The following is a 22,345-nucleotide window of genomic DNA, read 5'->3' as shown; positions in this document are numbered from 1 at the left end:
CCAAAGTCATTTTCTAGTGTAACTGCCTTTATCGGTGGCTCATTATTTCTCTAAGGCATATTTTCTGAAATGAAATATTCTATTCTTGATGTCAAACCACAGAGGGATTATTCTTGAGCACTTGAAATAATACTCTTTTTTTAGTACTGAAATGGTAGGAAAAATACATTTTTCTAATCAAAATATAATCTTCCAAACTATTTTTATCATTTCCCTCCCAAATTGTTAAAGCTATAAGCGTGTACAATTCTCTTTTTCTGGATTACAACGAAAGTCGTACCGAAAGGTGTTTTTGGTTAAGGAATACTGGAAAAAGGTGTAATAATAATAATAATAGCTGGCACTTATGAGGTGTTCGATGTTTTGCTTAAGTGCTTTACCTACATCACATCATTTAATTTTCACAGGAACCCAGTGAGGTTGGTGCTATTATTACTCTTACTTTTTCAGGGGTGGAACCTGAGGCTTGCAGGGCATGAGGACGCTGTGAGGTCACACTCTTGGTAAGTAGCTAAGTTATTCCCTTCACAGAGGCATGCGTGAATGAATGGAAGTTTAGGTGAGCAATTGTGTACAGAAAGGTGTGCTAAGTCCTTGCTCTGATGTCTCTCATTTTATCTTCATAACCACCGACACACAGGCAAAAAATATGACAGGATGCTCTAGGGAAGAAGAACAGATCAAAAGCTTCCTGGCTCTCTGTCCTCCCGACTTTCTCGATCCTGCTTCCTCTCTAATTATTCTCTCCAGTGAAATGGGGGCAGCCCCGCCAGGACCCAGAACAAATACTGCAGGAGAAATTCTTTCTCCCATTTTTTTTTCTCTAGATCAGTAGTTCCAAATCAGGAAAACGAATGCATCTAAAGCTAGTACAGTTTTGAAGGTAACGTAGAGGACAAGCAAAGCCATCAGGTTTTTGCATATATCTGCCCAATAAATAGAAGAGCTAGAATTCCATATAGACGAATATAATTATTTTTGAGATTTTCTACAGCTATGTTCAAAACGGATATTCAAGGCTTGACATGTGAGTTGATTTTCCCCCTTAATGTTTAATATGGAATATTTAGAAAACACAGGTATATAAAAAAGAAAATGAAAATAATTTATCCAGAAAGGAAAAACTGTAAAGGTTTTGGTGCATATCTTTGCAATTATATCTAGCTGTATAATTTTCATTTCTTTTTTCAAAAATGGGGTCATACTGTAAAACTGTTTTATAATCTGCTTTTTCCACTTACTGTCATTTTCAGTGTTTGCACAGTATTCCAGCACCTGGGTGTATTGTTTTTCATTTAATTAATCCTCTATTGGATATTTAGATCATTCCTCATTTTTGACCATGACAAGTGATTCTGTAACGTACAGACACATGTTTTTGCAGCTTGAAGGAAACTTAGAAATGATATGAAAACTACAGCTCAGAGTAGGGAAGGGATTGATCAAAATTACTCAGTTGAAAGCTTGGCTGAAATTCTAAACTGACTACCAGTCTGGGCCTCATTCCTCTACACCAGTGGTTCTGAACCTTGCAGAAATTTTAAAAAATATTCTGTCCAGACCTCACGCTGAGACATTCTGATGTAATTGATCTGGGGTGTGGAATCCAGGTATCAGTATCTTCAAAAACTCCTCCAGGAAGTCTAATGTGCAGCAGAGTTAGAACCACTGCTTGACACTGTGGGGCTTCTAGAATCAAGAGCACAGAGAGACGTGTTCTGGGATCCTCTCAGCATTCACTTGTGCAAGTTAAAGGGGGAACGCGAAACATCCTACAATTAACTTTTTCTTTCTTGAGCTAATAGCACTCGAGTATGTTACTCTGGTGACTTCTTAGTCAATTTTCATGGGGCATTTGGTCCTGAAAGCTGAAAGACAAGTGCATATTCTTGTAACTGCTCAGGTTTTAGACAGCTTTGAATGTTTGCTTTAGAGCCGGTACAGGGGGAGGGCTGGAGGGCAAATGAGGAGCTGCAGCCTGAGGGAACTGTGAGTGTCTTCATGTACTCACAGTTACAAAGCCCTTTCGAATTAGCCCTGAGATCTCAGAGGCTCTGATTCTGCCAGCTGTGTGGCTGCAGCCAGCCTCCCGAGGCAACTCCAGGAACCCCAGGGTTGTGTTTCTGGAAAATACTGGTAGGTGTCTAAACAGTCACATTAGTTGCTCACTGGCATAGTAAGCTGGCCTGAGGCTTTGTTGCCCCAGGTCCCAACTATCCCACAAAGGCGCCAATCGAACTAAAACTGGCCATCACTGCCATGGCCTCTTTCTGGCTGCAGTGGAGTTGGAAATTGATTGTATCCTGAGGCTGGGGAAAGTGAAGCTCACCCATCATTCCAGCAGGTCAGAGATTGAAAGTTAGAGAAAGACTGTTTGCTATGTCTTCTATTTATTTGGAGAAACATCTGGAAGCAAAGTTAGTTGGACTGCAAAACTCTAGCATTTAATGATTTAGCTTTCAGTTCAAAGCCACAGGTTCTATCCCAGGGCCTGGGTTGGAAAGAGTTTAGGGACCACGCTATATCAAGAATACTACTCTCTTAGAAATTACAGAAAAGTGCCAGATTCTTCCTTCCTTATCGTGGATTTGTCCCTGGGGACTCCCTGCTGTCCTGCCTATGATCTGGATTCCTCAGATCTGTATAATACATCCGAACGCCAGCTGAAGGGAAATAAGGAAACATTTACAAATGGAGGTGATGCATGTCCATTTACAAGAGAGAGAAGAATCTCCATGGTCTCAGCTCTGATTCTCCAGAAATTCCTTAGAGACAAATAACAGGATGATTGGAGAGTGGTACCTGGGGGGCGGTGGACAGGATCATGGACTCGAGGGCAGGAGACCTGGCTTCTCATTCCAGCTCTGCCACTTGCATGCTCTCTGGCCAAAGACAAGTCACTTCACCTCTCAGAGCTTCAGTTTCCTCATACATAAAATAGGGATAATAATTCCAGCTCAGAGAAGTATAAAAAAGATTAAATGACTTAATATTTGTGGAAGCATTTTGCATCCTGTAAAGCAGTGGATATCCATCATGACAGGGGTTCTGTTTATTTAGTAAAGGGTAAGTGCACCTCTCAGGGGCCTCTAAGGCTCCAAGAAATCAGGAAATACTAGAATATTAGACAGCACCCACTTTAGCTCTAAAGGTGTAGGCACAAAGAACCCCTGCAATGATAGGCAGGGGAACAGTCTTCATAAGACCACCTGGGATGGATTATGAGCCCCAGTAATTGTTCTTCCAACTGCTTGAGGGAGGGAGGGGTGGGCAGGGGGAAGGGCAAGAGAAGAATGGATGATCCACTGGGCTACATTAAATCTTGAGTCTGGAAGGGACACATTGAGTTAAAGGAAATGTTTGATGTAGGTTCCACACTCATAAGCAGAGAAAACTGATCAGAGAATGATACTCTTTGCTGGGAATTCAGAAATAGCTATCTAGAAATGGCCTAAACTCTTTTGTGCAAATTGACATTTGTCACTATTTCGTATACCACATCCTCTTTCAGTTAAATCCTACTAGATACTAAATCATATAAATAATACAAAATCAGGTTAAGAGAGTATTTTCCCCCCTTAGGATCTCATTTAGATAAAGTAAAATATGTATGTCCTATATTTAATTTTCATGTAGAACTCAGACTCTGTTATATGTCTGACAGGCTATTTGTCTTGATCTTGATCCTAATAAGATCAATGGGTCCTGTGTGATATGAAAGAGTAATGTGTAATATGATAATTTAAATAACTGTCTTAGCAAAAGAGAGGATCTTTCAAGCAATTTGACTTCAGGACACATGTACAAATATTGTAATTTCTTAGGTTCAAGTCCAAAAATGTTTAACATGTTCCTAAGGCTAATTAAATATGTTTAACCTTCATTAACTAACAATTCAAGGCCAAAATATATATCTCTGTTTTTTTTCTATATTTGGTAGGGTGTTTTTTTTGCAGGGGGGTTTGTTTTTGTTTATTGAGGTGACAGGTATTGACAAGTTTTAATACTCCACAATGTGCTATTCGGAAAGCAACAAAGAAATTAAGAAGGGGATACAGTTACTAACATAAACAGAAAATGGTAAGACATCCTGGCATCTCTCTAATTGTTCACATCCACTGATCTGCAAATATTCTGAGCAAGCAAGTGCGTGCTAATTAACAGAGGTAGACACTAATGGCTGAGGGCCACTTTCAGTCGGCAGACTTTTTTCTGTTGGCCAACTTTTAAAAATCATATTTCACACACAAACATGAATTCATGGATGCTCTTAAGAAAAAAAAAGCCACAAGTATGGCACATTTGGCCCATCTTTCCGCATGGGAATCAGTAATCGGTGGAGCTTGTGTGGCAGCCTGCTTCAGACCCACAGGCATGGGCTTCCCAGACCACCAGCACCCCACCTGACCCGCTTCACTTTTTCACATCGCCTCTCTGGCCTCTGATGGATCTGGGTTTGGAGACCTTGAATTGCACACTGCCTCCAATCCTACAACTGCATTTTCCCTTTTCTTTCCCCTTTAGCTTCATTCCTTTATCCCCTGGCAGTGCCAACTCCTTAATCAGCATAGTTCCCAAAGAACTAATTACTTCCTCCTTCCCTATTTTCTTTCCTCTTTTCCAGCTGAATCATTCCCCTTTTCTGCCTCTTCCCCCCTCACATCCCACAGCATTTCTTTCTCAGAAGTTGGAGATTGTCTTTATAAAGGTGAACCATGAAGCAAGATTTTCCCCAAATGAACTGTGACGACATGTCTTTTGGAAAGATTACACCTAAATAGATATTTTAACTCGCTTCACATTTTCACATCAGGTCTACCATGGTGCCTGTACAGTAACCTAATACGAAAATTTCGAGAATAATTTCAAGCTACTCTGAGTCTGAACAGACTTGGTAGCTTAAAACATATTTCCTCCTCAGAAAACAAAAGATTGAATGCATGAATATAAAAATAGTTGATAGGGCTTGTTTTCTGGAGGGAACATTTGCTGAGTGATTTTGCATTATGGTACATGCTGTGGCCTAAAATAATCTGAGCATGTTTCCTCATTATTCAATGATGGTACAGTACGCAAACAGATGCAGCCATTTGAGCTCAAACTTCAGATAGTAAGAGAACATGGTGTATGGCAAAAAATGTTCATGGAAGTCACCCAGCTTGGAAGATACAGCCGTCTCCTTTAAACACTGTGTACTCTCAGGTGAGGGCCGATTGAGTCCTGATTCCTGACTATGTGCTGACGGACAGGAGCCACCTCAACTCTCTCCTCTCCCTGTGCACAGAGAGAAGTCTTCTCAAATGTCCACAGGTGATCTCCTCACAGCTACTCTCAGAGAATTATGAATTCTGGGGCTTTCAGCCATCTCCCATGGTCAAGGCAACTGACCCAGTGTAATGATTAATTTTATGTGTCAACTTGACTGGACCACAGGATGCCCAGATATGTGTTTAAACACTGTTTCTGGGTGTGTTTGTGAGGGCGTTTCTGGAAGAGATTAGCATTTCAATTGGCAGACCAAGTGAAGCAGGTGGTCCTCTCCAGTGTGGGTGGGCACCATTCAATCCCTTGAGGGCTCAAATAGAACAAAACGGTGCAAGAAGGTTGAATTCTCTCTCTCTCTCTGCCTGATTGTTGAGCTAGGACATCAGTCCCCTCCTGCTCTCAGATTGGGACTCACAGCATTGGTTACCCTGGTTCTCAGGTCTTTGGACTCTGAGTGAATTATACCACTGGCTTTCCTGGGTCTCCAGCTTGCAGATGGCAAATCGTGGGACTGCTCCGCCTCCAGACATAATTGTGTGAGCCAATTCCTCATTTTATATTACAGCCCCCAGCCCCTGCTCACACACTCCTGCTTGTTGCTGTTTCTCTGGAGAATCCTAATACGCCCAGTTTGGGAAAGATTTTCCACTCACCTCTCAGTCGTGTTTCTCTCTTCCATGGTGAGGACGGCTGTTCTCATCCAAACTGTACATCCCCAAATCACAAGCACAGACAGATTCTGATCATTTACATTCGCCTCATATAGCTCATTTGGGAGTGAAAACTCTGCTGTGGTCCTCAGAGAGAAGGTCTTTCTACATCTGCCACTATTTTTGAGCAGGACCCAGATGCGGATTATCACAAAACCAAAACAAATAGATCTTTATAAAAGTTAATAAAGTGCTAGTAAGAACAAGAACAAGACTCTTCAGGTGATGTATCCTTGCTCACTTTCCCAATACTCATTTCTTACCACATCTGCTTCTTCTTACAGCAGAACAGGACAGACAGGAGTGGATTTTTTTTTTTTTTCAAATAATTCCCCTTTAAACAGAAATAATGACACAAACCCCCCAAATGTTTGACGTGTATAATTCAAGAAGCATGAATTATACATGATTATACACCAGAGGTAATTTTAGGAATTAATTTCTATTTTCTACCTAAATTTTTCCTACATCAGAAATATTTTGGTGAGGGTGAGGGGGAATGGTTTATTCTTTAATTCTAAGACAAATAGGAATTTTCATAGTAATGGACTAATAGGAATATGAAGATAAAAAATCGAAAATTATCTGTATACTGATAATGAATATCTGAGAGAGAAAAAACCATCAGCTTCGCAAAATTCCTCAGCTCAGGGAGTGGATGGCAAGAATGGAAATAAGAATTCCAAGCCAAATTTGAATGCTTCAAAATTAGACCCACTAAGGGAATAAAAGGGCCTGAAACTCAGAGCCTGAAGCTCTAACAAGCCATCATTCTGGCTGAAAACTAGAAATCCCACAAAGAGGGCAATTTAGATAATTACTATGTATTATGATTTTAAACTCCATTTGCGGGAAAGCAGGACCTCTTGTGGGTTTATTGACAAGATTTGGGTATTTAAAGAAGTGATGTTTTGAGACTAGTCTGGAAATCTCTTTCCATTCTTGTCACCGATGAGTCCTTCCCAACTTTTCACCCAGCCTCAATGTTACTTTCTTGAGTGTTCCCATCAGCCAGTGGGAAGCTCTCTCTCCTCTGAGCCCCTCTAGCCCTGGATACCACTCCTCACCCTCCCCTCCATTTCTCTTTTCACCCCTGTGCTCACTGATGTCTTGGAGTGGAGCTGGGCGGTCAGTGTCACTGTGGTAATGGAGTGTCCTCCTCCTCCTCAAATGTCTTCTGCTGGGAAGAAGCAGGTCGGTTCTTGAAACCCAGAATTCAGCCTACCTTGACCTGGGTCCAACATTTCTAGGACTTATGTAGGCAAACAAACAAGAAAGTAGGTGCTCAAGGATGGAGCAATTTGAGATAGACACAGTACTGAGAGAGGAAGTCTGAAAAATTGAGGGCCCGGAGAGAAGTGCTGAGGCCCCGAGAATGCAGAGCCGAGATCCATTCACATTCCACTGGCAGCTTCAGCAAGGCCATAATTGTGTTATTTTTTTCCTGCCTGCCTGTTTTCCTCTCCTTACTAGCTGAGGAAACCTTAAAAACCCTCAAATCAGCTGTGTGCCGGCTGAAGAGGCCCTCGTGCTGAAGTGAGTCCAGGGAAGGAGAGAGACTCGGAGTGGAAATAATACTTTGTGACAGTGGAAGGGAAGGAAAGCAGGTCGGCCAGTCCTGGGGCCTCTCCAAGAAAGGAAGGGGCCGTCTGGGGAAACAAAACAGCCCAGTGTAGTGTCAAGAATAAAGACTCTGGCAACAGAGAGACCGGTGTTCAAACCCCAGCCCCACCCAATATCTTGACCAAAGGCCTCAACTTTCTGAACTAAATGTACTAAAAAATGGAAATTTAAAAAATATTTAGCAGTATGGGTGCTTTGGAAAACTTCCAGGTGAGGCATGCTTCATCTAGAATCAAGAGTCAGCCCTGGTGTTTTATTGGCTCTGGATGGGGCCACTATCTTGGAACCACAAGGGACAAGTCACTAGGACCACAAGAATCCCTAGGACCACTGTCCTGACATGCTCCAACTTGTGAAATAATCCCAGCTCCCACCTACCTACAGAGTGGCCTCTGATTAGGCCACTAGGGGCTAGTTTCTGTTACTTGTAGGTAAATGCATTTCTTAGCCAACATATCTCACTTTAAAACATTATCTCACTGGGTTCTAAGTAAATATTATTTCAGATGAACTCATTTAATCATGAAGGAATGTATGCAAAGGGTATAGCACACAGTTGGTTCTCAGCACATTTAAACTCCTATTTCTGCTTCCCCTTGGCTCAAGACAGACAAATAGCATCCCTTAAAGTTTGCTCATGGCAGGAAGCCCAAGGCTACACAAATAAAAGCGAAAGTACACTGCTCGTTGCTCTCAAAGCTCAGTCCAAGTGGCGTCCTGTCCTTTATGAAGTTGTCTTTCCTGGCTACACCCACCCAGGCAGAGCTGATTGCCGCCTCCTTTATGCCTCTCCTATATCATCCACATATTTCTATTGTAGCAGTGATCGCACTGTTTTGCAATGATTTGTTTACATGTCTGTCTTACACAGATGCTAGGTGATGAGCTCCTCAAAGGGCAGGAGCTGTGTTGTATTTATCTTTATACTTCCAGAGCCTAGCACAGTGGCTGGCCCATAGTAGGTGTTCAATGTTTAATGAAGAAATGGATGGACCGATAAACCAAGAAGGAAATGGGCAGGAAGGAGAGGTGGATGCTAGGGCATCTCCTCTCACTACTTTCTCCCCCTCTAGCACCCCTTTGCTCACTTCTCACATCCAAGCTCCCTACCCTTCCTGTCTCCCCAGCCTTGCTAAAGTTCCCCTATCCGAGGCCTCAGGAAGCATCACTTTGGCTTACAGATTGGGAAATTTTTGTCCTCACTAGACAGCTAGTATGGAGAGAGATATATGTAAATCAGATCATGAAACTTGTAGCCAAGAAAGCCACAAGACACGGTCCTGGTCAACAAGATGTTCATGGAAGTTGCCGTGCGAGCCTTCTGAGAAAGCTCTTTTAAAAGGGACACAATTGTCTTATGTTTTTGCCTTTTGCTATCTGTCCTTCCTACTTGCTGGGAGCATGGACAGAATTTCTGGAGGTGAAGCAGCAATCTTGGGACCTAGAGGAAAAGGCCTGATTATAGAAATCTCAGGCCTGATATCTTTAAACCATGAAGCAATGTGTGCTATCCCCTATCCCTGGGTTTATAATTATGTGAGAAAATAAACCTTTATGTATGGATGTCACTAAAATCTGGTCTATGTTACTTGCAGCTGAAGACAATTCCAAACTGAAAATCTAGTCTCCTTTCTTTTCTTCAGACCTGCCAAGGTCACTTCATTTTAGGACCTTTACACTTGCTATTCCTTCTGCCTGAAATGTTTTTCTCTTAGATGATCACATGACTGTCCCTTCTCAAAGTCAGATATCAACTTAGAACGCCACCTTCTCAGATGTCACCACATTGCATCCATCATTCTTTAATAATACTATCCAATTTTATTTTCTTCATTGCTTTTATCACTCTCTGAAATGCTCTATCCTTTGCATGTTTCTTTTTGTCTTTGTCCATTCAGGCTGCTATAACAAAATACCACAGACTGGGTGGCTTAAAAACAACAGAAATTTATTTCTCACAGTTTTGGAGGCTAGGAAGTCTGAGATCAAGGCACAAGCTTGGTCATGTTTGGTGAGAGCCTTCTGCCTGGTTCATAGCTAGTGTCCTCTTTCTGTGTCCACACATGGTGGAAGGGGTGAGGGATATTTCTGGAACCTTTTTTTATTAGCACACTAATCCCATTCATGAGGGCTCCACCCTCATGGCTTCAGTACCTCCCAAAGGCCCACCTACCAGTATCATCACACTGGGCATTAGGATTTCAACATACACATTTTGTGGGGACACAAATCTTCAGACCATAGCACTTCTTGATTATCCTCACCATGAATGCAGGGCCCTTCTCTATTTCAGAACTGCTATGTCTCCAGCACCTAGAAAAGCATGTGGCATATGGTGGGTGCTCTATGAATAGGTTCCCAGAAAGGAAGATGACTTCCAGAGTTGGAAATGAATATATTTCCCCATCGAATATACTGTCATATGTGTTGAATAGGTTTATAATTTAGGAAATTATGGATTAAATACCATTTATGTCCTGACTACTGGATATAACATTGTTTACATGAGATAATGAATTTCAAGTTCCATTTCTTTTAATAAACTCATAATCTTGATCACAGATCGTCTTATCCCCATATCCAGAAAACCTTGCCTCCCTCCCTTTTATTCCTGTTATGACAGATTTTAACTCGTTGATGGGATTTTTTTCTTTGATTTAAAAGAAAGCTTAAATTTATTTTTTAAAAGAAGAGTCCCACTCAATCTCTGGTAGATTTTTAGAAATTGATTTCTTGAGTGCCACTACTTATCCTCCTAACAGGCCCCTATCCTATTTCACATCCTGCTTTGTGAAAATTATACTCAAGCCCTTTCAAAGGCACCTTGCCTGACTTCCTGTCCTCCCAAGTGGTTCCTGAACCTCTAATCTTTTCCATGGGTCCATTTAAAAACAGCAAAATTTTCTTAATCCCTTTGGGACCCTTCCATCTGCTCTGAATTTCAGTGTGAGGAGCATGGCAGGCAATGAGACTGCAAGTAAGACCTTGACATTTAGGAGAGTAAATTATTTCTTTTAATAGCTAGAATCTGCTTTTTCATATAAAAACCATAGATGTAGACTCATAGACTAGGGCCATCCTGTTACACACCCTTAAGGAATAAAAAGCAGACTAGTTTGAGTAAGTAAAGCGTTTACAAGTTAAATAGTAAAAGTTAAGTCTGGGAATACAGGCTGGGGACAGAGTTCGTTAGTTGTTTCCCGATATCTGCTCTCTCTCTTTTCCTTAGTAATAAAGTCCTCCTTTTATTTAAGGTGGCAGTGATAAAAGAATACATTTCCTAGTCTCCCTTGTAGTTAGATGTGACCATATGATGCAGTTCTGGAAGAAGTTTTGTTTGGGTCTGCTCAAAAAGAGCACACCCAGCTGGGAAGCGTGGCTTTCCCCCTTCATCCTTTCTTCCAGTCTGGAACTGGGACTCATGGCTGTAGCTCCTATAGTAATCTCACATCATAAAGTCAGATTGAGGATGGAAGACATAAACAAAGAGTGGGTGACAGAAATGCTGATTTCCTGGAGCCAGCACACCGGTTCCGAATTGGCCGTTCTAGGGCTTCTTTTCTGTGAGAGAATAAAACACTGGTGTCTTTGAATTTTTTGTTCAGTGTAGCTAAATGTAATCCATTTTTATACAAACGCTCACTTGGGGAGCTTTAAAAAATATCCCAATGCCCAGGCTGCCTCCCAGATCATTTAAATCAGAAACTCTAGGGATAGAATTCAAACATCGACAATGTTTTAAAGTTTCCTGGGTGATTGCAGTGTGCAGCCCAGGTTGAGAATCACTGCTTCAGGCTGACAGGCCTCATATTTAGCAAGTTCAAGAATCTCCTGGGGGATGGGGTGGTGCTTGTTAAAAAAATTGGATTTTCAGGGCTCATTCCCCAGAATTTTGGTTCTTTCGGTCCGAGGGCACCCCAGGTGATTCTGAGACGGGCAACGCAGGGAACACATGTGAAGAAACACTGCTTTAGGCAATGGGACATCTTTGGAAGTTTTAAAGCAAAGAAGTGACAAGATCAGATGAGAGTGTTAGGAGGATTAGTCTGGATCTAGTGAATAAGTTGAAAAGAAGAGGTGAGAGACTGGTGGTGAGGAGAACAACTGGGAGATACTACAATAGTTGGTGGCCTGAGGGGACATGATTCTGAACTAAGTGGGCGGCCACAGAAATGGGGGAAAAAGGGGAAGATACAATAGACATTGAAAAAGATAAAATACTACAGGACTTACTAACTGACAGAATAAGACTGAGGGGGACTTTAAGATACTTATTTTTAGTGACTGAATAATACACTAGGGGTTTGATGACTTCTGGGTTGGCATGCACTTCCCCCTTTTGCTCGAACTCAGTTAAATTGCTGTAGATTATTAGTTTACTGTTTATCTACACCTGCAAATGTAATTTTTGTTAACCTGATTGTATCTAGAGTTTTCCATTAGATTGGAAACATTTGCTAAATCAACACTTCTGTTTAAAAGCTTAGACACATTATCCTAGCAAGAGTCTATTTCACAAATTTTAGTATTTGCTTATAAATATATCTAAATACGTGTATATGAACAAGCAATATACATATGTGTAAATATGTATATAGACAAGCAATTAAATGTTTTTCATGAGATTTTTCCTTTTTAAAAAAAGTCATGTCTTCTAGAGCAGAGGAAATAAATGAACTGACTGGTGGTTTAGTTACTGCTCTGGAGCTTGCTTTATGTAGATATCTTTTTGGATGAGGCACATCTAAACTTTCAAGTCTTAAAGTTTAAAGAATGGTTTTTAAAAAATGACCTCAGTAGAAAATGGTTATTTAGCTATTCAATATAAAGCCACCTAGCAGATGTTAGGGTGATATTTTATCAAATAACCTCAAACATGATTACCTTCTGAGTAATTCTAAAATACACATTGCCCACTAATTTCTTATAATAAGGAACACGTATGCCTCAGAAAACAATCTTAAGTGTGCTCTTCAAGTCCTCTCATTTAAAAACCAACCTATTGGTTTTATAGTTACAAACCAGAAAGAAATAACAGTCAAATGTAATAGAAATATAAAATGTAAGCTAATGTATTTGCTCCTTTTTTACTAAAGTGTGTGTCTGTGTCAAGACACAGTTTCTTTTTTTCCTCGTCAACATTTTCTGTTTTATTGTTCTTTTAAAATTTTAATTTATTTATTTGTTGGCTGTGTTGTGTCTTCGTTGGTGCGCACGGGCTTTCTCTAGTTGCAACGAATGGGGGCTACTCTTTGTTCCGGTGCGCAGGCTTCTCATTGCGGTGGCTTCTCTTGTTGCAGAGCATAGGCTCTAGGCACGCGGGCTCAGTAGTTGTGGTGCACGGGCTTAGTTGCTCCGTGGCATGTGGGATCTTCCTGGACCAGGGCTTGAACCCATGTCCCCTGCATTGGCAGGCAGATTCTTAACCACTGCACCACCAGGGAAGTATAGTTGATTTTTAAATTGAAGTATATAACACAGTGTCTTTTAAGAATAGATTTAAAAATACCAAGTAAACTTAATGAACAAACAAGATGCACATTTCCTCACGAGCTTGGCACTTGGTGCAAACATGAATGAAACACAGCCTTGCTCTCTTGTACTTCATGGTATAAATAATAAAGTGATGATGAGTTTCCTAGAGTTTGTTTTAGGTTTAATTTTCCCTCTAATTGGAACATCTATTAGAAAGCTCTAACAAGGTGAAAGTCATTAGATCTGTTCAAAACATAAAAAGGCTAAACTTCAACTGGCAGTGGGAGACCATGTATCTAGATTCCCTATCACATTTAGTTTGTTTGATAAGAATAGCACGCTTCTTTAATTTGGTGTAAGACAGTCCTTTGTCACTTGCTCCTGAGTATGCTACGGCCCTGAAGCAACAGAATCAGCACCACGGAGGGACCACCACCTAATCACTTCTGGCCACGCAGACCAGAGAAAGTGAACGTCCTACGTGTGGATTGTAGGTGCATCTATTCCTCCTCCTAACATTCTCTTTGGCAGTTGGATTTTGCTCCACCTTCAGACACCAGTAATTAAACTGTTTATAGCAAAGTGCTAACCATATTGGGAATTCTTTGTGAACACATCCATTTCACACAGAAAGCATTCTATTCCATGGTCACAAACCCCACCCCTAATATGAGCTACAGTCTTGCAAATGATAAAACACTGGGTGTTGGGAAGTCTGTGTGCAAAAGTGTTGAGAAAGTATGTAGATAGTGTTGGGCAAAACTCCATCCCCACTGGGCGAAACAAACAACCTGAAGTGTGTTTTCTACTGCAGATGGGTGAAGGGAATTTGCTATGGGTGGAACTTTCTTCTCCCCACCCTCCAAATTCATATGTTGAAATTCTGACACTCAGCATTTCAGAATGTGACCTTATTTGGAAATAGGTTGGTGCAGATGTAATTAGTTAAGTTAGCGTGAGGTCATACTGGTACAGTAGAGTGGGCCCCTAATTCAGTAAGACTGCTGTCCTTATAAAAGGGAAAATTTGGACACACACTCACACAGAAGAACATGTGAAGATGGAGGCAGAGATACTTCAACAAGCCAAGAAACACCAAGATTGCTAGCAAACCACTAGAAGCTAGAGACAGGAACAGATTCTTCCTCCCAGCCCTCAGAAGGAACCAACCCTGCCTTACCTTGATCTTGGACTTCTAGCCTCGAGAACTGTGAGACGAGAACTTTCTGCTGTTTAAGCTACTCAGTTTGTGGTACTCTGTTACTATAGCCCTAGAAAACTAACACAGAATTGTTCTCCCATCATTATCTCAGATGGATAGCATATTCTTTTGGTGCAGATATAACTCACCTTTCACTATTTGACCAGGGAGAGTTAAAATTTAAAAACCCAAACACCTGCAATAGGAAGGAAACATAAAGGACAGTGTAGGTGGCTTGGCATGCTTGCCAACCAGGCTTATTTTACTATACCTCAGGCCTCCTCCATCATGTGGATTAAAGAAAGCTGAGTGAGCTGCCTCGACGGTCAACAAATACTCCTTCCGCTCTCTACCACCCCACGTAATTGCTGCAGTCTCAGCCAAAGTGCTGAGAGGAAGCATCACTGACTAAGCTGCAGTTCTGTATTCTCTCTCTCCCATTTCAACATCCTAGCAAACACGACAGGGAATGGACAAAAAGGGGGACTGGAAAAATACAGAGCAGAAAAGTCAAATAAGAATCAAACAAAACTAAAATAGACCAAAAAAATAGAAGAAAAAACACAAGGAGAGATGCAAGGAGAAAGGAGAAAAACACAGACATGGCTGGCCAGGAAAATAATTGCTGAAAGGAAAAACCTAAAATCTGTGGGTATGGATCCCTAGGATAATCATTATATTGTTCCCGGAAGCCATTAGGAGATTAAGATTCTCCTTGTGATGATAGTATGTTCACATCCTGACAAATTATTTCTGGACTTCAATCATCAAACTTCCTGCACGTGCTGATTTTTTCATAGCTCAGTTCTGTAAACAAAATCTATGTGATTCTACACGAATTAACATAGAACACTAGAATGATGAAGCCGGACAACTCAGAAATCATTCAATTCAATTATTGAGGTGTACAGAGAATTTAACAGTCTTGTCCAATGGCATAAGCTTGTCCACATAGCTTATACCAGAGCTAGGCCAAAAGGTTTTGTAAACATTATGATTTATGAAGAATCTAGGTTGATTTATACCAAGAAAGTATTTCTAAACTTAACTAGTTTTGAACCTTCACATCTCCATATTGCTTTTAAGATATTAAAGAAGAGGCCTTTTGGTAGCCATCTGGGAAGTTTCAACCGAGAAAATTCCTCAGAACATAATGTAAGAAACCAAAGTAAACAAAAATGTATTTCAGCTAAAATATTTATTTGTAAAATATTTGAGGGGCAGATTTTTTTTTATATAAATGTATCTTGACCACCTGAATTTTAAATGTCTTATTAGTAATTACAGTAACACTAATCTGAACTTAATAATAGCATTTGCTGTATGCTAGGCAGTCTTCTAAGCGCTTCCTGTATGTTACTTTACTCAATCCTCAGAATACTGTATGATTTGGTCCCATTATGTATTAGCCCTATTTTGCTGATTAAGAAATTGAGGCAGAGAGAGGCAGCATCTTTGCCCAAGGTCACACTATTTATGAGTGGTAAGGCTGAGATTTGAACACTGGCAGTCTAGCGCCAAAGTCTATATACTTAACCACTGTGCCACACTGCCGTTTACCACCCTGTGAAGCAATTTGCAATATCAGTACACATGTATCCCTAGTAAGTGGTAAAACCAGGATTTTATCCAGGTCTAATCTGATTTAGAGTCAATGCTCTTTGCCACGACAGCTATATTGCCTCTCACATTAGCATACTCAAACCTCACTTTCACTCTAATCAGCAGCCACTAACAGAAGGTCATGGTGTGAATATCCAGTGCAACAAAGGTACCACATCAGCAAAGGAAAAGGACTCCTAATAACCAGCCCACCAGCCATAGCATAAACTCCTGGGGTTTGCTGGAGGATATTGGTTCTTCTGGGCCCTCCTAGCTTATATTGCTGTACTTTTCTCTCTTCACTCTCAGGAGATGGTGCGGTTGATAGAACAGGCACTAGACCAGAGAGCATGAAACCTGGGTTCCAGTCTTAGAGCAGCCTGGGACTGGCAGAGTACCCCTGTCAGGGTAGGCTTCACCCACCTGGCTCCCTAAATCCTCTCAACTACCCCAGGAGTGAGCATGACAACTAGTTTACAGATAAGGGAATTGAGATTTAGAGAGTAAGTAATTCCATCAAGGTCAGCAACGATGGTATTCAGCCCCGGTTTGCCTGACTGTAAAATCCTCATGTACACTCGACCAAGTTGTCACTTTAAATCCTCCAAATCTCAGATTCCTCAAACATAAAACAAGGATATTTTGCTAAATCAGTACTCTCTGTATCATGGAGCCTTAGGGATTCTTCAAAGGGGTCTCAGAAGTCATTTTTGGAGGGAAGTCCAAGGAGACAGGGTCCAGACAACTTCCTACCCCTGATGTGTGTGCATGTGCACACACATAGGTGCATGTGTGTGCACACACACATACACAGAAACATTGAGCAGTGCCCCTCTTAGCTTTAATGCCTAGGAGAGGATCAGCATGGTGAAGGTACAATAACTGTGGTAAATCAAGCCATTCAGAGGAGACTTTGGATTCAGCTGGCTGGCTCTGACCAGAAAACATCCAATGCCTTTGAAAGAAAAGGCTGTACCTGAACTTCTGCTGATCTAAACACAATTTGATAAATTGTTTCGATTGTATCTGTGAAGATGGTCTTCTTACCCAGGGTCAGCTAGTGAGAAACACAGTCCGAGTTTTCTTCTTTTGTGGTCACCATTCCTTCAGAGTTTCAACTGGTCAGGGATGAAAGGGATGTAGCATTTCTGGCTTAATTCTTTTTTTTTTACTTTTAACCCAAACTGTATTTTATTAAATTTAGACATCATCCATTGTAAGAAACACCACTGTTTTATGTACCATTAGGAAAGAAAAGATGCTGCCACTCAATATGATGCATCATCCATTGTAAAATGAACTGTAAATTCAGAGACATTAAAATGTTAAAGACCTTAGGGATGATGAAGTTGTGGGTCTCAATAGAGAGGTCTCACAATGCCATGCGCTACCTGTGTGGTTTAATCCTAACTCTGTTTTTTCTCTTCCTCTCTGTTTATCTTGCCTCATTTTCTTTTTACCCTGTCCACTTTCAACCCTGCCTTCTTCCTCTGGCCCCAGAGCCAGGTGGTAGAGAAGAAAGCAGTGGTCTGTGTTGGTAAGAAATGAGAGAATTCATTTACTCCTTCAAGTCCTGCCTTTCCCCCCACCTGTATTCCTACAAAGAACAACGCATTGGTGCTTAGATGATCACTATCAGGCAGGCATCTTGATGAATGCATGGAGAGCCAAGATTTACTTTATCCCATCCCTGTAGCTCGTATCCCTTTCACTAAAAGCTACATATGTAGAAAAGAATAAAGCCAATGAAAGTCAAGTGTTCATCATACCTTTTTGATGGTGATCATACCTTTTTAAAAACATTTATTGAGGTATCCTTTACATACCATAAAATTCACTCATTTTAAGTGAATTTGATTGATTTCAATCATTGATTGAATGATTCATTGATTTTCAGAAAACATACAGTTGTACAAGCATCACCACAATTCAAATTTGAATCATTTCCATCACCCCAAAAAGATACCTCAAGCTCATTTGCACTCACACCCTGTTCCCACCCCAAGCCCTACTCAACCACTAAACTTTCTGTTTCTTATAGATTTGCTTTCTCTGAGCATTTCATATAAATGGAATCATATAATACTTGGTATTTTGTGACTGGCTTCTTCCATTTTGTGTACTCTTTTGGAGGTTCATCTATACATTAGCACGTCTCAGTACTTTGTTTTTTTACGTGACACCTTTTTGAATGGCAGCATTATATGGAGGAAAGTTCACAGATTTCAGACGCATGTAAACCTGGGGCCAAATCAAAGTTGTACCACTTCTTAGTTGTGTGTCTTTGGGCAATTTCCTTAACCTCTCTAAGACCCATTTGTAGAATAAGGATACTAATCCCTCCCTCAGAGGATTATTCTATCAACTAAATGGATTTTGCCAGCAAACAATGGGCAGTCAAGAAATTTAGTCTTTCTGTCTACATTCCCCAGGAATCATTGTTTTCTTACCCCTGCATCAAATTGTAAAGTGAATCCTACAGCCTCCCTACCAGCCTTCACATGAAGCTTGAAATGAGAGCCCACATAACTAGTAATATCAGGAATGGAATTCCGCCAAGGGCAATCACATCCATCATTAATGGAGCCCAGATGGTGAGGAGCTAAAGGGATTTCCTTCAATATTGCTGTCATTTTTTAGAAAGAAGGTTAAGCTGTATTTCATTGTTATTTTAAGGAGGAAAATGTTTCAAATTCTACTCTAGAACATTCTACAGAGTTGGCCTTACTTTTGCAAGGCTCTAAGAACAACCTATTTTCCCACTAATTCTTATAAAACTGCCCCCAATAACATCAACCCTCAGATAACATGTAAGTAAGTAGTAAAGGGCTATAACCCCCTGAATTCATAAAGTTCACCTCAAATCCTCAAAACTCAACTTTTAGCCAATAGTTTCAGACTCTTTCTTTCCTAAACCTTTAGAAGAACCTGAATTTCATGTGTGTAGCAGAATAGACTAAATTGAACTCCTTGTTCATTTCTCCAGTGCATCTTCTCTGATTAGAACATATCAAATTGAGTTCCAAGTTAAAGGAACTCTGGATATAACCACACCATACACTCTTAGACACAGAGTTTACATAGATGCAGTTCCTTAGCCCTGAGCCCTCTTTTTCCTTCTGAATCATTGTTTCTCCACAGTTTTCAGTCCACCACGATTCCCTTTTGTGTTCCTGATTGTTTTTCTCTCTTCTTCTCTGAGATTTATCACAGCTGCATTTCTTCCCCAAATTCCTTAAACACTTAATTCCTTTCCACCTCCTAGGTTCACTCCCAGATTTACTTCCTGTTAAGTATAGTATAACAGTTAAAACAGAAAAGGATAATACTTTTCAGTATTTCTACTAAATTAAATAGGTTTGCAATGTATTTTATGTATCTCTCACTTCCAGGAGGTTAGCACAGCGAATCATTTTTCATCATGTAAAATGCCTGTTGTCAAATGTAGGCTAGTTATTAAGAGAGGCAACATATGGTTTTCTAATCTTTATATACTAATAATTGTCACTATACATATTAATGGCGTTAAAGATAACAAAGAGTGATTCTTTCAAAAAAGTAAATTAGATATAATTCCTACAAGTGATCAATCTGCAACATTATCAGGAGAGTCTGACTAACTAGAACTTCTACTGTGATAAAACCATACTCATGAAGACAAATAGATAAAAGCTATATCCAGACCGAATCAAACACTTAAATCAATGTATCTGCATAAGGATTCCTGTGTTTCCTTGCTCTCTGTACTTATCTGAAAATAGGAACTGTTAACAAAATCCAGGACTAACTTTTCTCCCACTATTGAGAGATCGGGAAGGAGTGAGTGCGGTCTCAGGAGAGAAGTTTTCACTCACTGTCTTATCACCTAAAATAGGCATGAGAATCCATAAATGTGATAAAAAGAAATAAAAATAATTTGGGGGGGCACAAAAAGCTTAAATTTAGTTAGATTTGTGAATTTCCCCAATCTTTAAAAAGCTTTTCTCATGTTAAAACTTCCCTTTCATACACTACAGTAAAGAGAGTAATTTATATCCAAGACTTTATTTTAGGGATTTTATTTTAAATGATGTCATAGGAATTTATCTCATGGTGTAAAAAGTTTAGTAAATCTGGGATTTAGCAAAGATTTTCCCCCTACTGCACAGGACTTTTGTGCAGTAGATGTTTAGCAGCAGATGACAAAATAATCTTGAGGCATGATGATTTAACTTCAGTTTGGTGCCCAAACATTCTGCAAAAACATTTTAAGCCCCAAATTCCAACATGTGGCCAGCATATTGAAAGTTAATTTTTTAAAAAAATCACTTAATAACCCAAATATTCAATACATATATAAGAATCACACAGCTTTTGGATTATAATTTTGTCTATAGTCTGTTCATAGCTCTCTAGAAAATCCTGATCTTGGGGTGATTGGTTAAAACCTCACATTTGCAGAGAACATCTCTCAGGCCTTGGTCACCATAAATATCTGCCAGCATGCACACATCATGTATATGAATTACCAAATAATGCCAAGAGTCTCCTACCCTGAGATGGCAGCAAGTTTTTGGTGTGCCTGGCGGGCCATTTCACAGCCTTTGGTTCTTGTCTTGTGCATTTCCGCCCTGAGTGAGGGGCAGCTGACAGAGACGTCCCCGATAGAAATGACCAGTTCTCGGTACAGGGCCACTTGCGTGTTGAACTCTTGGACAAGCTGGAAAAGAGAGCGAGTTTCTTTCATAAGACACTGATCAGGAAGTTTCCTATTTTGAGTACCTAAACAGAGGCTTTCGCTGACCCCTGAGCCACCTCCCCAAATCTCCTGCTAAAGAGCCTACAGATTGTTTAAAGATTGGGGCACAAAGATGTAAATTCTCTTCATCCAAAGCAAGTGTTTATTTTTCATCGGTACGTCTCGTCATGGAAGCTCTGTTTCCAGACCTACTTGCCGCCACCCGTTCAGACTCAGTTTCTGAAGAGCCAGAGCATATTTGGAGAGCTACCATGCCACTCCCAGGTAACTAGAGAGTGATGCTGGGAACTCTCCCATAGAAGTCTCCCCTCTACCACAGCTGGGATGTGGATTTGAACTGGCCTGGGGACAAAGGCCGAAGGTGGGTTATATTAGGCAAACCATTCACCTCCTGCCGGACCACTGAACCGCTCCGGCTGGGCTCCGAGCTTGACGGGAAGACCGGCTACAGCGTCTGAGCTGGAACCTTCGTCCCCTCCGCAGAGCCCCGTGCACTCTATTTGGGTTTGTTTGCTACTGTGTCCCCACAAAGCAGCACTCTTACCTACTCAACCCCTCCCTCCCTGGTGAGCCAGCCAGTTTACCGTGTCTTTCGTATCTGCCATTCTCCGAGGGGGTAGAGGCACGACCTACAGCCGCTGACCCCAAGACCCTTTCCGCGGCACTTCTTGGCGGGGCCATTACGACCCGGGTGTCACCGCGAATCTGGGGGACTGCAGATTTAAAAATAGTGCATGTGCACGTGACCGGCATGGAGGAGCTGAGGGTGGCGGAGTTCCTGGCACTCAGGCGAAAGATTAACGTACACGATTCCCCCACCTCTCCAAAAAAAAAAAAAAAAAAAAAAAAAAAAGGAGGCGCATTTTCCACCTACCATCTTGCAATCGTCCAGGGCTCGTTGGGTCTTGTGGGCGCTCTCGGAGCCGCTGCCCCTGCGCTCCCAATCCCGGCTCTGCAGCGGGGGCTTGCTGATCTGGAAGATTGAGGAGCGGGTGGACCGGCTGGGGCGCTTTTTGCGCCCATTCGGTGCAGAACTCATGCATACACATCCACCAAGCCGAAGCCGCTGGTGCAGTGCGCCCCGGCGCGGGCGGCCAGGTAGTTGCCCTGCGCGCCGCCGCCAAGCAGCCGGAGCCGGGACCCGAGGCGCGGCGCTCACAGGCTTGGGACTGGCTGCGCGGGTGGGTAACCTTCAGCTTGAAGGAGAGCCGGGGAAGCGCTGGCTGTGCCGTGCAGCATCGCTTCCACTAGCAGCGAGGAAGGAGCTCGGTCAAGTTCCGCTCAGCAGCACTGCCGGCCCTGTCCCGGGAGCTGGACGCTGGCGCGGGCTCGCACTGCCTTCCCCTCGGCATGGATCGCGAGGCTGGGCAAGAAGGAACACGCCGCCCGGCGGTTCCTAGTTTCCATTCAGATGGGTGAGCAGCTTTCAAAGCCTGCGCTGCCAGGTGGAGGGGAGGGCGGTCAGGGGGAGATTGTCGCTCTAGCTTCGGGTGTCTTCCCGCAGCGGCGCTCCGTTCGTCTATCTCCTCCCTCCCCCGTCACCAGGCCTGGAAAGGCTGGCAGTCCCCGAAGCAGGCAATTGGCTCTAATCCGTTGTCTTGATTCCTCGTCTCCACGGGGCTCATCTGTTTGAGGATCCCTAATGAATCCGTGGCGGGACCGGCAGACGCAGGGAATCGGTCCGGCTGACGTTGTTCGCGGCCCCGCACATTGATAGGACAGGAATACTAA

General features: G+C 41.8%; 1 protein-coding gene across 2 annotated transcripts in view; it reads right to left on the bottom strand.

Moving 5' to 3' along the window:
• The window catches only part of LOC118893298 (regulator of G protein signaling 7 binding protein), a 117,704-nt gene extending 95,359 nt beyond the window's left edge, over positions 1–22,345 (bottom strand). The window contains exons 1-2 of one of the 2 annotated variants that reach the window (XM_036848675.1): positions 21,489–22,345; positions 20,409–20,575 (exon numbers count right to left, since the gene is read on the bottom strand). In XM_036848675.1, coding sequence (XP_036704570.1) covers positions 20,409–20,575; positions 21,489–21,653 — 332 coding nt within the window. In that variant the 5' untranslated portion in view covers positions 21,654–22,345. The remainder of the gene's footprint in view (positions 1–20,408; positions 20,576–21,488) is intronic. The other variant, XM_036848676.1, reaches the window with a different exon arrangement.

This window comes from Balaenoptera musculus, chromosome 3 (genome assembly GCF_009873245.2).
Source record: "Balaenoptera musculus isolate JJ_BM4_2016_0621 chromosome 3, mBalMus1.pri.v3, whole genome shotgun sequence".
NCBI lineage: Eukaryota > Metazoa > Chordata > Mammalia > Artiodactyla > Balaenopteridae > Balaenoptera > Balaenoptera musculus.
The sequence above is the reverse complement of the archived record's forward strand: the minus strand, read 5'-3'. Positions and strand labels throughout refer to the sequence as shown.